Source organism: Mya arenaria, chromosome 6 (assembly GCF_026914265.1).
Source record: "Mya arenaria isolate MELC-2E11 chromosome 6, ASM2691426v1".
Classification (NCBI taxonomy): domain Eukaryota; kingdom Metazoa; phylum Mollusca; class Bivalvia; order Myida; family Myidae; genus Mya; species Mya arenaria.
In genome coordinates, this window is record NC_069127.1 from 57,282,153 (window position 1) to 57,297,994 (window position 15,842).

The 15,842-nt window shown below is 37.5% G+C and overlaps 1 protein-coding gene across 1 annotated transcript; it reads left to right on the plus strand.

The window, feature by feature from the left end:
* The first annotated feature begins 7,789 nt into the window (after positions 1 to 7,789).
* Positions 7,790 to 8,431, plus strand: LOC128237932 (achaete-scute homolog 1a-like). Its single transcript, XM_052953509.1, has one exon. The coding sequence runs from the start codon at positions 7,790 to 7,792 to the stop codon at positions 8,429 to 8,431; it is 642 nt and encodes a 213-aa protein (XP_052809469.1).
* Positions 8,432 to 15,842: the final 7,411 nt, after the last annotated feature.

The following is a 15,842-nucleotide window of genomic DNA, read 5'->3' on the forward strand; positions in this document are numbered from 1 at the left end:
TTCAGTGTGACGTCGACATATGTTTAACCGGATTTGTCCAAATATTAGTATATAAAGTATACGCTTCCATAAAAGATAATTTATTGTATAATTTATCTTGTGTTTTTGTTCTTGCGTAGGAGTACATTTTTACATCATGTATTAATATCTCACAAGAGTACGTTTTTTTGCCTTTTTTTTGTTTTATGTTTTTTTGTTTCTGCATTACGACAAGGCCAACCTCACCGATAATTGCGTCATTTATGGAACCGTCGACGACAATTTTGATATGTTTACCGTCCATGCACTATAAGTGGTTTCAGAATTAAATTATGTTTGCCTTTTAGTAGGTTTATTTGCAAAATCTTGGGTGAGTATAATTATCCGACAAAAGCAAACAGTTTTTCGTGTCTAACGAGTAAAAGTGCAATAAATTGAGGGAAAACATTTTTTGCACACATGCTTTTTGTCAAAATTTAGCGAAAATGACAAATTTGAATTGTGAAGGCTCAAGAATAGCGTTAACATCATTTATCATAATTTATTTGCAAATAAAAGACTGTGTCATAACTGAATATTTGGAGTGTTATATCGCTTGCGCGAAATGCATGGCTTTTTGTCGCGTGCCAGCTGTCACTTGAAAGGAACAAGTGCAGTTTAAAGGATTATCCAAAGAGCTGAGAGGAGTGTGCATTTATTGGATTCTGGCGCCCACGAGCCTGCACGCGCGTCCTCCGCCATCGCGCGCAGGCGCCGGAGCGTCCGTCCGTACTTCTGCGTAGGCTGAACTGCGAAACGCATCGAGGAGTCTTTTCACACGCGCGTCATATATCACTGCAACTTGGTCTATCAGCCAGAAAATCTACAAAATAGAAAGCAAAATTATACATCATTGTACATATAATTAAATCCTTTAATAGATTTGATAAAGACAGAGTTTACGACCATATTAGCAAAGTAAATTAACACGGTGGAAAAAACTCCAGTCTTAAAAAGTTAAAAGATACCGAGACTGCGTCAGTTAACGGTATAATTCAATTAAAGCTGTCAACAGTTGATTTTCTGTCTGTAATTACAGAAATGTGAATATCATTTAAATTATTTGTATCTTCTGATTATCGTTCGTTTACATTGAATGTGGTTATTATATGGTTTGTAGGAGTTCCCGAGTCTTTTGTTCATTTCTTGGTGGCTTCGCGTCTCAAAACATAGATCAGTGAGAATTGACTGCTCAAACGGAACACAAAAACTACTAGATATATTAAAAATAGTTCACCCATATAAGAAGTCTATAAAAGAAATAGACATTGCTTAGGAGGTGCAGCGTCATATTAAACCGTCGAAAGACTCAACATTTATCGTTATATTCAAATTAGTTTTTTGTCCCCGCTCCTTATTTTCATTATTTGCTTTGAAAGAATATTAATACTTCACATATTAATACTTTTGTTATCTGTTCTTTTCTCATATACATGTGAAAACCAACTTGTGCAAATAGTGAACAAATTACAGCCTCTCGCTATGTCGAACTCCATTATCTCGATATTCTGGTTATTTCGAACTAATTGTGATTTTCTTTCGGTTAAATTATACACTTTTTTGTATTTCGGTTATATCGAATGCTCGTTATCTCGAGTATTTCCCGAGGTCCCTACGGCTCCGACAAAGCGAGTTTTAACTGTATTCACATAAGTGAATATTTTAAAACATATAGTTTATAATATTTATAGTATTTTGTACATTTTTTCCCGCGGCTATTTTAGCACAAAAAATCTCCTATCACGCCATATCTCATGTGTTTTTTATTCCTTTCTCAAAAACAACATCATGTAAAATCCGTCACGTTAAAACGCTTTGAAAACTTCCAGCAAACTATGAAGCTGTTCTGTTCCGTTCCCTCACTCTCTCTGGTTTTCCTGATGTGACATTTCCAATAGGAGCACCATCGGCCAATCGCAACACATTACAAGACATAATTTACCTTATCCAATACCGTTTTCCCGAGTTTCCTAGAAATGACCATTTCCAGGAACTCAATAGAATCCGATTCCTTCCATTGCTCATCACGGGAGACAGGGCCATAGCATTTGTTAGGCCGAACAAAATAAGTTCTACGTTTAGCGCCATCTTGCTAGTAGGTTAGAGGCTACCCCCGTCTCGCCCAAACACACATCAATACCCATACATCCATGATAGGACCTAATTACATAGTTCTTAGACTCATCTCCGTACAAAAGGCTTCTGTCAAGACTAAGATGTAGGGACAATTCTGGGCCCACGGTGAGGAACAGCCTCAAGTCCGAGTCTAGACTCAGACTAAGACAAGCACTTTTATTAAATTACAAAGAATCGTCTTTGTTCCATTCGAATTACAAAAATGAATGCAAACAATTGCATAATTTCACTTTGTTATTAAAATCATCAAAGTTCATCATCAGTACTCAACTAGGAAGGAATTTACAATGAAAAGAAGATTTGCAGTTTTGCCACTTGAGTATGAACTCAGACATGACACGGTTAGTAATCATGGCCTATGGCCATGCTGTCAGCATATCGTTCATCAAGAACATATTTATGGGAAATATAAATATGTAACCTAGGCAAACAATACATGCAAATTAAACACTCATTCTGGAAGCCTTTTTATGTCATGTGTGTAGGTTTTTATATAAAGATGACGTCATGACTAGCAATGGCGGTCAGTCAGCATTATAGTCATCATAATCAAGAGACACATATCCGCTGATGTTTTGGACAAGCATTTCTCCCACCTCAGATCCATTCATTTAACCATGCTAGATTTTTTTTATCTTGCCCACGGGCGAAGATAAAATGTCCGTATGGAACTTCTTTTAATGGTCACCACATTGTAATTACCTCCCTTGTTGAAGACTGTCGTCTGTAGCGCATCATGGAAACCTTGTCTTGTGGCAACATTTAGAACGCTAGTTAATTATTTCTCGCTTCAAATGTCACCAGGAAACAGTTTTCACGCACCTTTCAAGAAATAATGCTTCAATCTTCTTAGAACTATTTAAAGATGGATCAGACCATTTACATACTCTGAATCACTGCGCGAATATCCGTGACAACCACGAATTATCGCATATCCGTACGCAATTATTTTCACTAAGCACAAACGAGTTCTAGCAAAAAAATACATTTTGACTTAATTTTGTTTAACTGAGATGGGAGAAAAAGCATCTACCATAGCCACTCGGTAAACCTCGTTTCCGCAAAACACCCTACGCTCGGGTCGGAATGAACCTATCTTACACTCTCGGCCATGGAAGATACTTATAATCTTCATAGTTATTTTCTTATCTTAGGCCTCAGCTTAGAAGAAATGATGGTTCGTAGGAATTGGCACTTTCGAAAGACGGTTCTTTTAAAGCATTCGCAATCAGTAAACGATGAAAGGTCGACACTGAACATGTACATTACTTTGTACTAGGATGAGCGAACAACAAACATGTTGATACCTTACTGTTAATATATGTACCCGGACAACAAATTTAAATGTGTATAAATGTGTGGTATTGTTGTCTGCTCATAATTTTGATTCCTGCTTTGCATGACTTATTTTGAATTCAAAATAAAAGTTGAAATGACAAAAAAGTCCCTTCCGTTTTTTTCAATTTCAATGAAATATAACCCTTTTCAAATAATGAAATTGAAAATATCGACAAATCAAGTTGCATTTATTTATTTATGTTTATAATTTAAGCAAAGTTTTGTTCAATTCAAAAGTGAGTTCATTCATTACATTTGAAATTAATTTATTGACATTCACATTTAATAATTTTGAAAACTTCAAATACCATTTATTGTATCATCTTTTTTTTCATTTTTAATATCAATGGCTCAATGCAATGTTAAAAAAAATACAAAGAAAAGTGCACCATTGCCATCGACCATGATTATAATGGGAGGATGTATTAACGACATACCGTAAAGGGGCTTAGACAAAATCAACTCCAGTGAAAGGAGTCCATGTCGAATGAGCTCAAGGGATTCATATAATTCCATTTAACGGGGACAAAAGTGGGGAACATCTTGAGACGCCGTTATAATGACCTCCCGTGCGGGCCGCAGCGGGGGTTGTGGCCCTGTCGTGCGAGAAGTGTGTGCCTAGGTCGTGGTTATGGCAAAAGCGAGACACAGCAAATATTTGTTTTGCAATTGATGTAAGGAAACGTCTTAATTTTAGTAAACACTGGTTATAATGGTTCATCATCATCATCATCATCATCATCATCATCATCATCATCATCATCATCATCATCATCATCATCATCGTCGTCGTCGTCGTCGTCGTCGTCGTCGTCGTCGTCGTCGTCGTCGTCAACATCAGCAGCAGCAGCAGCAGCAGTAGCAGTAGCAGTAGCAGTAGCAGTAGCAGCAGCAGCAGCAGTAGCAGTAGCAGCAGCAGCAGCAGCATAATAATCACCTTCATCAAATCATCATCATCATCATCGTCGTCGTCGTCATCATCAGCAGCACCAGAAGCAGCAGCAGCACCATCATCATCATTATGATTATCATCATCATCATCATCATCACAATCACAATCACAATCATCATCATCATCATCATCATCATCGTCGTCATCTCGTCGTCGTCACCACCACCACCACCACCACCACCACCACCATAAAGGAACTGGTTTGTGATTACTAGTAACTTGAATATATCACCTGCAGGCAGAAGCAGCAGCAGTAACGGTACCCGATCCGTAGCAATAACCTAAACTGTAGCAGTAGCAGAATCCAAGCAGCAGCTCCCACCAAAAATGGTTGTCATGAAGGTTGCTCGGTGTTTTTGTGGAAGAGAGAGTTTTCGGTTAGACCACACATATTCTTTAGGGGTCATATAAAAGGGCCATCATAAGCAATGGTCCTGTAATTAGACTCGGCTAAATTACAGATCTTCTTTTGTCATCAAAATGATGCCAGGAGTCACAAATTTCAATTTATTTTATATGAAATTTCATAACTACCAACTTTATTGCTTTAACGAGCTGCGATGGCTTCGTAACATTATTTAAATGATTCAGGTGTGGATTAAAATTTCAAGCAATTTCAGTTATAGTAGTAATTTAACTGTGTATCTCCCAAGTGAAATTTGGATACATAACTGAAGTGCGGAGAGAACGATGTTACAAGTATTGTACGATTCTTTTGAAAGTTGAAATGCAAATTAGAACGAGTTCAGATGTCATTATGTAATTTGCATGGGAAACCATTTTCAAAGCGGTTTTATTATATAACAAATTGCCTTTAGTGGCGGACGGTAAAATTAAGGCTATTTTATTTCAATATTTTTACAAAAAGAAGCGACGAGTCGGCACGTAACGAGCGCTCTATGATGACGGGTAAGAAAAAAACACGGGACAAGAATGGAAGAACAAAACTAAAGTGCGGCTGAATATGATTAGCCCCTGGATGACAATGCTTTAAGAAGTGTGCCAGATTCGCGACCGATGATGTAAATGATGTCGTCGAAACTGTGCTCAGGTTGGTGGAACGCCCGTCTGATTTTGAACGGCCGGAGAGTGCCGTAATTGAGGTTGGCACAACTCGTGGGCCATTATCTTTGTATGTTTGGTAATAGATTATTTGTTTCAGATGCTATATAAGAATATTTATATTGTGTTTATTATTTCATTGTAATCATATTCATGGAATTAAAATATTATTTAATAAAAAGGACGGACTCTCAAGTCCATTTAAGCAATGCAAAATTCGGGTAAAATTAATCTACGGTGAATGACACAAAAATTGCCTAGAATAGACAATTACAGACTAACGTTAGCCAGCAGTTTTTGGATGAACACCCCTCCACCTCATATACCATGATTGCAGGAAAAAAATCGGTTCCTGGAAAGGGGAAAGGAAGGGGGTTGGCGCAACCGCCCCCCCCCCCCCAACCGGCCCCCTACCGACTACATACCAACCCCGCAATAACTGCGTCCCTTCTCATGTCAAATCCTGTAATCGCCCCTAAAGCAGTGGCAATGTTGTGCTTAAAAATAAAAATAAGTGCTGAAATGAAGCTCAATTTTTACAAACCAGTAGTTAAAAACAACCACACTTTTTGATATAATAGATAACTACCCAATGATAAAAAAAGAAATTCAACGTTTAATCTTTGCTGCTAAAAATAAACCATTTAACACATCAGTGACATAAAAAAGTCGCTTGTTGTTTTTGATGTGTGTTTTTTTCTCTTCAAATTTTCAAACCACTCTCTCTTTCTTTAAATATGTTCGTGTCTAGGCGCCGATATCAACACTCATTTCACGTGAGATTCAATCATTCCAAATTGAATGCGAAATAAAATAACACAAACATGACAATACAGAGATGAAGAACGAGTGTTTTTCTGTTATCTTTTTCAAACAATCTATTAAGTACAAATTAGATAGGACTGTTTTAGATATCATTTGCCTTTTGATGACACGAGCGTTGAAAAAGGCCTTTATTTGCAAATATTTATGCAAAATAATAGGTGGGCCATTTAACTCTTTAAAGTTCATTTGATCCGTGTTTTCTTTTATGTCCATTATTTCAATTAAAGCGTTATCCACGCGAAATCTTCGTATTTTCCGCTGCCGTTATTGTACAATAGCTGTCCGAAGATGTGGTTGCGCTTTTGTTTGCTTTAAATGTTGGCTAAAATGGAGGCATAAACATTAAGATTATCTAATATTAGCACATTTGTATGCGATTAGAGTCACAAATCGGGACCGTCACGATTAACAGCGTCTGTAATAGTTGGTACGGTACAGCCAGATGGAAGTTGAAATTTACAAATATCACGTTTTTAAATTATCTTTATTAAAGGTACATTATCTCATAAAGTAGATAGATAAACACCAAAAACAAATTTCTGACGATTTTATTTGACACCAATATATTTTGTTTATGTAACGTTTCTTTTTCGTAAAGCAGTTAAGATATATTTTTTGATTAATTTAAAGCTGCTCTCTCACAGATTTACCGTTTTGACAACTTTTTTTTATTTTTTGTCTTAGAATGAGCCAACTTTTGCGTTAATGTCTGGAAACCAGTGATATAAGAGTGCTGACAAAATATCAGACCACAGATTTTCATATTTCCGTTCGAAAATGATGTTTTATGGCTAAAAGCGTTACTAACGGTTTAAGAAAAATACATAAAACATCATTTTTTAATTAAATGTGAAAGTCTGCGGTCTGATTTTTGTCAGCAGTCTTATATCACCGGTCTCTATGCACTTTTTGCATAAATTGGCTCGTTCCAAAAAAAAAAAAAAAAAAAAAAAAAAAAAGTTGTCAAAACATTCAATCTGTGAGAGTGTAGCTTTAAAAACACCAGAAACATTTTATTGGCGCGTGCAAAATACGTAACTTCCTTCAATGTATAAGAACAACTAAAGGGGAAAACCAGGTGGTAAAAGATCTAAGCAAATGTACCTTTAAGAAACGCATCTCATTGATAAGGGTGCATCATTCATATTGGCTCTGGGCGACCATTGTTCCTTCTTGCAGAAATTCAAATAAAGACCTTCTGTTTCGAAATTATCGCATGGGGAGGGGCTTAATTTCGCTTGCCTTTATAGAATAATACCAGACTATAAATACAATAATGCATCACACACTTTTTTGTTATTTACATTTAAATTTTGTTAAATTGCCCTGAAAGAAAAGCTGTCAACAAATTGTGCACGCGCATGGCACGCGACTTTAAGTATTAGTTAATTCTTAAAATTAGCACTCACAATTTGCAGAAGTCATTTAGCGTCTTCGCACCGTCTTGAGCGAACGGAAATGGAATACCAAGACGTCTGTGTACCGAAGCTTAAGTCGCCGTCGGAATATAGTTACCAACGTGATCTTGAAATGCCGCTCATGCCCTCCTGTATGTTTCAACAGTCGCCTAACATGGCGCTCATGGACGCCGGTTCCGGCAACTCCACCCGCGCCAAGCTGTTCCGGTTCCATATGGTAAAAGAGAATAGCGCGGGGTGCCGCCGCCGGCTTGACTTTAACCAGGCATGCGCCGGAAACATCTACGGACTTAAACCTGGTCAACAAATCACCGTCGCACGTCGAAACGAGCGTGAACGAAATAGAGTGAAACTTATAAACATGACTTTCGCAACCCTCAGGGATCACTTGCCGTACGAACCGGAAACTACAAAAACTAAGAAAATGAGTAAAGTGGATACCCTTAAAGCCGCTATAGATTATATAAAACATTTGCAAGGACTAGTGGACAACCACGATGCCGTGAACGCTGTGCTCAATGAAGCGTGCGCAATAGACAGTATGCAGTTCGAGTTACGCGCATGCGCAACCAGTTCCCCGGAGAAATCGCCACTGGAAGTGACTCGAGAAACGGAAGAGGGGGGTTTTGACGCCTTAAGTGCGGAGGAGGAAGATCTTCTTGACTTCACCAATTGGTTTTGAATGGTACGTCATTTTCCGAGTACTTATATACTAATTTCGGATGAACTTCCGGTTTTCTTTTTTTATAGACAGTAGCCTTGATATCATTTTTTTATTAATCACACCAAATGTCTCATACTAATAATTAATGGTTCTCAACAATAAACGTCTGAGAACTGATGATCAATCAATTGATTTTTTGGTCACCAAATATTGATAAATATCAGCATGGGCGTTACATGCTCGTCCAAATGAACAATTGTGGTACGATCAATATTCGAACGGATTTTATAAAATAACGATTTAAAGGGACTCGCTCGTGTTTTTTTCCCGGTAAATCTGAATATATTTGTATTGTAACTAGTTTACTCTTTGATACCGAAATTGCAGATTTTTTTTTGCTTTAAGTGTGAAAAATATATTCTGGTTTTAGTGTGTGTGTGTGGGGGGGGGAGGGCAAACTCACGCCTGTACAGTGAAGGAGGAAAAACTATAAAACTGACAACAAAACCACACACCCACAAGGAGTCATCAATCGTTAATCTTCAAAGACAATATTTGAGCATATACGAAGGGTTCCAGCCGTCAGTATCTAAGCTTGAACACACCTTATAATGTGACACACTTTATTCTTTCATACCAAAACGTGCATTTTATAAAAAAAAAACATGAGCGAGTACCTTTACATCGACTGCAGCTTACTGAATAATTTAAATGTAAGGAATACATTATGCATTGTAAGATTAAATGAACAAAATGTTTTGATGTTTTAGTTTGTAATGGTGTATTCTCATGTATATTATTATTTATGAATATTGATTGTACCATAGCGACATGAGACGTTGCGGTACGCGGTATTCGTAGGTTTCTTAAAGGAGAATTCAATACACAAAAGGTGGTACGCAAACCCTAAAAAAGGGGGAAAAAAACGGTAATTAAACGTGTAAATGTTTTTTAACCGCTGGATTTGAATAGTAATTTTCAAAAGGACATGGCAGGTAAGTGCATATGGGGATAACGCCCTCATATTGCGACCCATGACTGCAAAGACTTGATCAACCGCTGGCAACGCCATAAACCATGCATAATTAAAACATTACGAAATTCTTGAACTTAGGCGACGTCAAAAACAATGAACGGTTCAAACTTTCCGAAATTCTTAAACAGGCACTCAGGCGACGTCCAAAACCAGGCATGGTTCAAACATTCCGAAATTCTTGAACTCAGGTGACGTCCAAAACAATGCACGGTTCAAACATTCCGAAATTCTTAAACAGGCACTCAGGCGACGTCCAAAACCAGGCATGGTTCAAACATTCCGAAATTCTTGAACTCAGGTGACGTCCAAAACCATGCACGGTTCAAACATTCCGAAATTCTTGAACTCAGGCGACGTCCAAAACCATGCACGGTTCAATCATCACGAAATTTTTGAACCCAGGCGACGTCCAAAACCATGCACGGTTCAAACATTACGAAATTTTTGAACTCAGGTGACGTCCAAAATCATGCACAGTTCAAGCACTTAAAAAGATAAACGAGATGAGTTAAATTAGCAAATTCATCGTAGCTTCCATATGTTTCAATAAGAATTTTAGATATGTATTTGTTCTAAGATTGTGTCATCCAATAAGATTCTATAATTGTTGTCCATCATTGCTAACCACTTCATTAGCAAATATATAAAATGCTTATATTGTTTCTAAGATATTGTCATCCAAAAAGATTCTATAATTGTTTTCTATCATTGCAAACCACCAAATAACCAATATCCTTCTTGACCCACGCAATGGTTAAATCAAAACATGTCCCCATCGACCACTAAAACCGCTAATTGGCTATCAGACCCATATCCTTTATCGACAAATATCTTGAAAAACATCATGATTTGAAAAGTAAAATATCTGACAATTGTCCGTCGAGAGCTCTTAACGAAAAAAAACGGAGTCAAACAGCGCCAGAAAAGAAGACAAAAAGATAATTCAATTGTCTGCGCGCGACAAAAGCTCCTTGCATAGATATTATAACTTTGTTCTTCGTAATAATCTGAAAAGGGTCATACCAATATCCGTCTTTCAGCTAAATGGTATCACTTTTTAATCAGTATGGGGCGCACAGTCTATTTGCCAATAATTATGCAAGTGCGATAACTCGAGTGTTCGATAACTCGAGTGTTTTGTCCTGTGTTCGGGTGATTGGGAAGCCCATTTATGGGCTCTGGGTCTTCTCATATCAAAACTGACCGGGGGTCAACGTGATCCCGTTTTGGGCTCGAGACATGGCGTGATTCGGGCCCAAAAATTGCAAATTCAGCAAAAAGCTTTCGTTATCGAAATGTTCTTTAATGTTATTATTTTCTGTCCTCGTTTTGGTTATACACAATTCTATTGTGGCGAGGGCTAGAAGCGTATATGTATCTCTCCCGTATCTGTTTCGTTTGTAAGAAAACAGTACTGATGTCCTCTTTGAAAAGCAAAGAGAATGTTCCCCAGGTGGCGATCGAAACCACAACGGCACAAGCTCTTGGCCGAGAGGAGGACAACCATATCACCACACCCACTCCAACTGCATAACCATGTTGATAAAGCAACACTGTTCAATTATCGCTGCTTAAATATGAAGAGTAATTACATTCTTATGAATTGTGGAATTTCTCAAAAAGGCAAGAATTGCTTTTCAGCGTCGCTATTCCATTACGAGTAATTTTTAAATTAACAAAAGCAATACATAAAGATACACAATGTTATAATATTGTGGCTCATTTGTTTGTACCAATCAGTCAGTGCTGTCCATCCAGACTGTGTTGGAATGCAGTTGGACAAAACACTTCAAATACGGGCTTCAAATGTATACTCCATACCTCCATTAAAACAATTTTGGTTGCGACACAACTAAACTCCGGTCATCGGAATGTTAAACTCTGAATGTATACTGTTATGGTCAGCAGGTTACCATATAAGTATTTTGAGTCACGCGGACATTGAATCACAAGTGTCCTGATTCACGAGGCTTAGGCCACTCAATTCCCCTCCACCGACCGTCAAGCACGTGCCAGAGAGCTTCCGGCGGTCAGCGGCCGCCGACACACACCGGGAGCCACTACTTCACGCGCTACACGGCCGGTTAAGGCGCGCCTTGGCTCTTTGGCTCTTATTATACCGCAAACACGATGGACAGTTAGAAAACAGCGGTACACGGGATTTAGTAACACTTAAAACCACAATCTATGTTAGTTCGTAACAGGTTGGATTTTTGTTGACAATCGTTATTTTACTGCTATACTGTTAAGCATAGATTATACTTCATGTTTTACAAAGGAATTTAAACGGATGTATTACAAGGGAACGATATATTTAGTATGACTTTACGGGCCAATATATGAATCCACTCAGTCAGGTAGGCTTATAACCGGAATACAGTGCAAGAAATTCTTGGCTCTGAATTATTGTTCAAGAAGAAACCGAAACCTGCGTAACAAATATTTCATAACAATTTTGAGAGACCTACCCAGCCCCCCCCCCTCCCCTATTTTCTGGCACCGCACAACCATTGCATACCGAGTTCTCTTTTTAGAACGTGCATATACCGCGTATCCTAAAACGGTGGAGTTTACTGCTAAGCGCAAATGATGTTTTTACAATTTTTGAACAGACAAAAAACTTTGAATAATTGAACGTTTATATTCATTAAATGTGTTTTGCAATGTCATTCATTGATGTATCACGATGTGAGAGACCCGAGGACTCAAAATATACATATATTTTACATAACAAATAACATTTTAATAGATGCCAATATTCCCCCTTTTTATTTGTAAAGAAAACTTCAAGAGGTTATGGATTGTTTTAAACCGTATTGGAGGATATAAATTATAGTGTTAAACATTTTTTTTAGATATATTAAGTGTTTAACAACATTTTAAGATATATTACTTAAAAAGAAAACAACCCACTCCATCACTGTTTACATAAAAGGGCCTATTTTGGATAATTTTCAAATATTTCAAAGGACATAATAACTCAATAGTCGCCTGGCCGTTCTTTCGGGGAGTACAAGGGCCCGCTCCCCCCCCCCCCCCCAGTTGGCCGTCAAATGATTAAATGATTAAGTTTCAGATTAAATAAAAACCGCTAATTTAAACCTTTACTTAATACGTTAACAATTAAAACGCTGATATTTATTTATATATATTTTGTCCACTTTATAAGATGCATTAAAGTTTTCCTTAACGAAGGGTTGAAATGCAGCAACAATTGTATACGCTTAGTGAAATAAAAGTTTTGAGGGAGTTTGGCGGTTGTGCCCGCATCCGCCACCCCAGTTATAAATCCCTGGAGCCGTCAGTGCTCAATAGACTGAAAAAATGATGATATTACTCAGTCGTGACCCAATGTTTATTTTCTTCATAGGTTGTTCAAAACGTTGTTAAGTTAACAACGTGATAAACGACATCGTTATTAACTTTAAAACGTGACATGTTTGACGGTGTGCTCGCATATTTTTAAATATAAATAAGTACAGTTGAAAAAGATGCATTAAAACTTGTTAGAAATACGGCATATCAAAAGTGTGTCCATTAAAGTTCCAGAGCAGTAACGATTTGAAATTAACAAAGATGGCGTTAACAACGTTGTTAACTTTAACAAAGTTGTGAACAATCAGCCCCATGTACGTTTATCAGAAAAGGCAAGCTCACATTAAACTTTGCAAATGATTTACTTTTACATATGCACATGTTTTATATCTAAAATAAAGTTTAATTTATATATCAAAAACACAAAGGGGGTCAAATGCTATGAGTTTATTTACTTAACGTTGAAGTTTACGTTTTTTTTCTATTTTCAGACCTCCGCCAAAAACTGTACCCCATCCCCTAAAGCTGCAATGTCCCGGGCGAACGTCACGTGATCAACTGCACCTGCGTAACAAGACAGCGCTTATAATATACACAAAATTCATAATGTGAAGAAAATAGAAAATGATATAAAACTCACGTTAAAATTCTAGTCATTAACCGCAACACGGGTCAAAAGATGGTATTTAAGCTGGCGCGTGCCGGATGACGTCACAGATGCAAGCTCCGCCCATTTGTCATAAGCACCGCCCAAACGCGACAGGTGAAAATGCGGTGTGCAATTTTAATTGCTAATAAATGAAGGTGATACTCGCTTTCAACCGTAGGTGTTACATAGTTTATTATGTTACATTTCAGTTGTTACATCAACGACAGTAAGCAACAATTTATAAAATGTAGCATTTGGGTTTTATACACGTGTGAGTAAATTCGTATTCTATGCAAATGACGAGATTATATCCATTATAACTATGCAAATTCAACCGAAATGTTGATGTTGATATTTTACTTTACCTGTGAATAAAAAATGATATATTTTTATTAATCGTGTTATTTTTTCATGTCAACTGAAAATACTATGAAATGAAATCGTTTGGGTAAAATTAAATTGCCCAAATATGGTAAAAGCGAATTACTAATTGCCTTTAATTTGTTTAAATCGCCAAAATGCAATTTAAGAAAATATGTTCAGGCATAAAGAACATTTGCCCAAAAAGTAAATAGCCCCAAATGAAACATAAATCACCCACGTTATCTCTTAAAAAGTATCATTTAAACATATAATTCACCATGCTTTATGAGTTCTATTTGTTTGAAATAATAAAATACGACTAAACATTTTATTAAATCTCAGTTTTGAAAGTGCTTACGACTCGACCATTAAGCGCGCTGAAGTGCCCCACGCTGACAAGACGCGTGCCTTGTTGATTGATAGCCCTATAAAGATGGCGGCTGGAGGACAGGTGCCCTGAAGATGCAGCCCAGATAGCGCGGACCTGGGCAGCCGGTCATGGACGGATCTTGCCCCTACCCCTTTCTTGCGTTAATCTTCATACATTCCATACCTTTTTTTCGCTAACCCCACACCAAGTTATGTGAACTCCCCCCTCCGCTAACTGTAAGTCTGTACAGGAACCCACACACCCACCCCCTCTGCGTCTTATTTTATCCTTCCCCGGCCCCCTTCATGGTTCGACCACAGTTTCTATCTGTATATATCCTTTATAACAACATCCCAATCGTATGCAGAGATATATTAGAGAGTGGGCCTGGTCATTCGGATGCGTCCGGTGCGGCAGCGGAAGAACTCTCGAACTAGCCCCTCCCTCACCTTACCCCTTCTTCACCCGATAGCCCAACTCCCTGGCAGTAAGGCCTGATAGGTTAACGCTTCATAGAGTTCAAGATAATTGCATGGCCCCTTTACATTATTGCACCCCACGGCCGGACTTTGGTTACTCCGAAAATTGTGATCAAATATTGTACACTAAAATATGTTATCATCACGGAAATCATATATAGTGCAATGCAAGGCTTTACTTGGGGGTTTAATAGCCATGAAATCTCGTTTCAGCAAGAAACTTGTCAAAAATCAGACCAAGAAGTGATCGAATAAAAAACATTTCCAACCTTATTAATAATAATCATCAATCTTTTATCACCATGTGTTTTTAAGAAATATGCTGATAAATGATCATCTTAAGCGTATTGGAAATGTGTGATATTCGTCATGTGATTTTGAATCATTCGTATACAAAAGACGATAATTGCATTAAAATAAACGAAAACCATTCCCAACATAACAAATAATACTTAATTCCCAAAAGCAAAAACTGTGCCATCAAAACTGAACAAATCGACTGCGCATGCGCGCTGATAACAAGTTGTCAGATTCGACCAATCAAAACGCAGCGCAGTGCACGATTTGAGAACACCTGCTGAGTTGATAAAATGTTTTTTGTAAAAAAATTGAGCCATTTAAAGATGCTTTTTATGGTGCTAAATTAATGACAATGCGATGATAATAAATGTAAATTATGACAAAATAATAGCACGGGCCACGAAAAACTGAATAGTAATCAAGGTATGCTTAAAATTATGCAATATCTGCAAAATGCTTTTGAGTTGGTAGGTTAAATAGATGAAATACCTATGGTATTGAATTACTGGAGTAAAAACTTTCTTGCACTAAATGATAAACAAGAGAACCCGAAATGCCCTGTATCGCTCACACGATTTTAAGCTCTTGGTGGCCTGTGACAAGCTGTTTAGGCCGTTCGAGATTTTCTGACATTCAACATAAAATGAATTAATGCATATTTTTTTACGCAAGATCGTTGGTAGGATTGATTCCTTTGATAAATCTGATCTGATTCTATTTTTGAGGTTAAATGTCACTAAATGTATTTAAGGTCATATGACACTAAAGCAGGAGTTCATTTCTATCAATGACTGTGGCCTATGTTGTCTGGTGACCCTCAACTAGGACCAATAACAAACCCTACTCCCACACTCAAGTTTTGTAGAAGCATTGAAATAGTTTGGTGTTTAGTGAACAGATGTTTACGAAAAACGATA

What these genes read in the sequence shown, in the direction of transcription:
- LOC128237932 (XM_052953509.1), top strand. Translation starts at nt 7,790, where the DNA reads ATGGAATACCAAGACGTCTGTGTACCGAAGCTTAAGTCGCCGTCGGAA.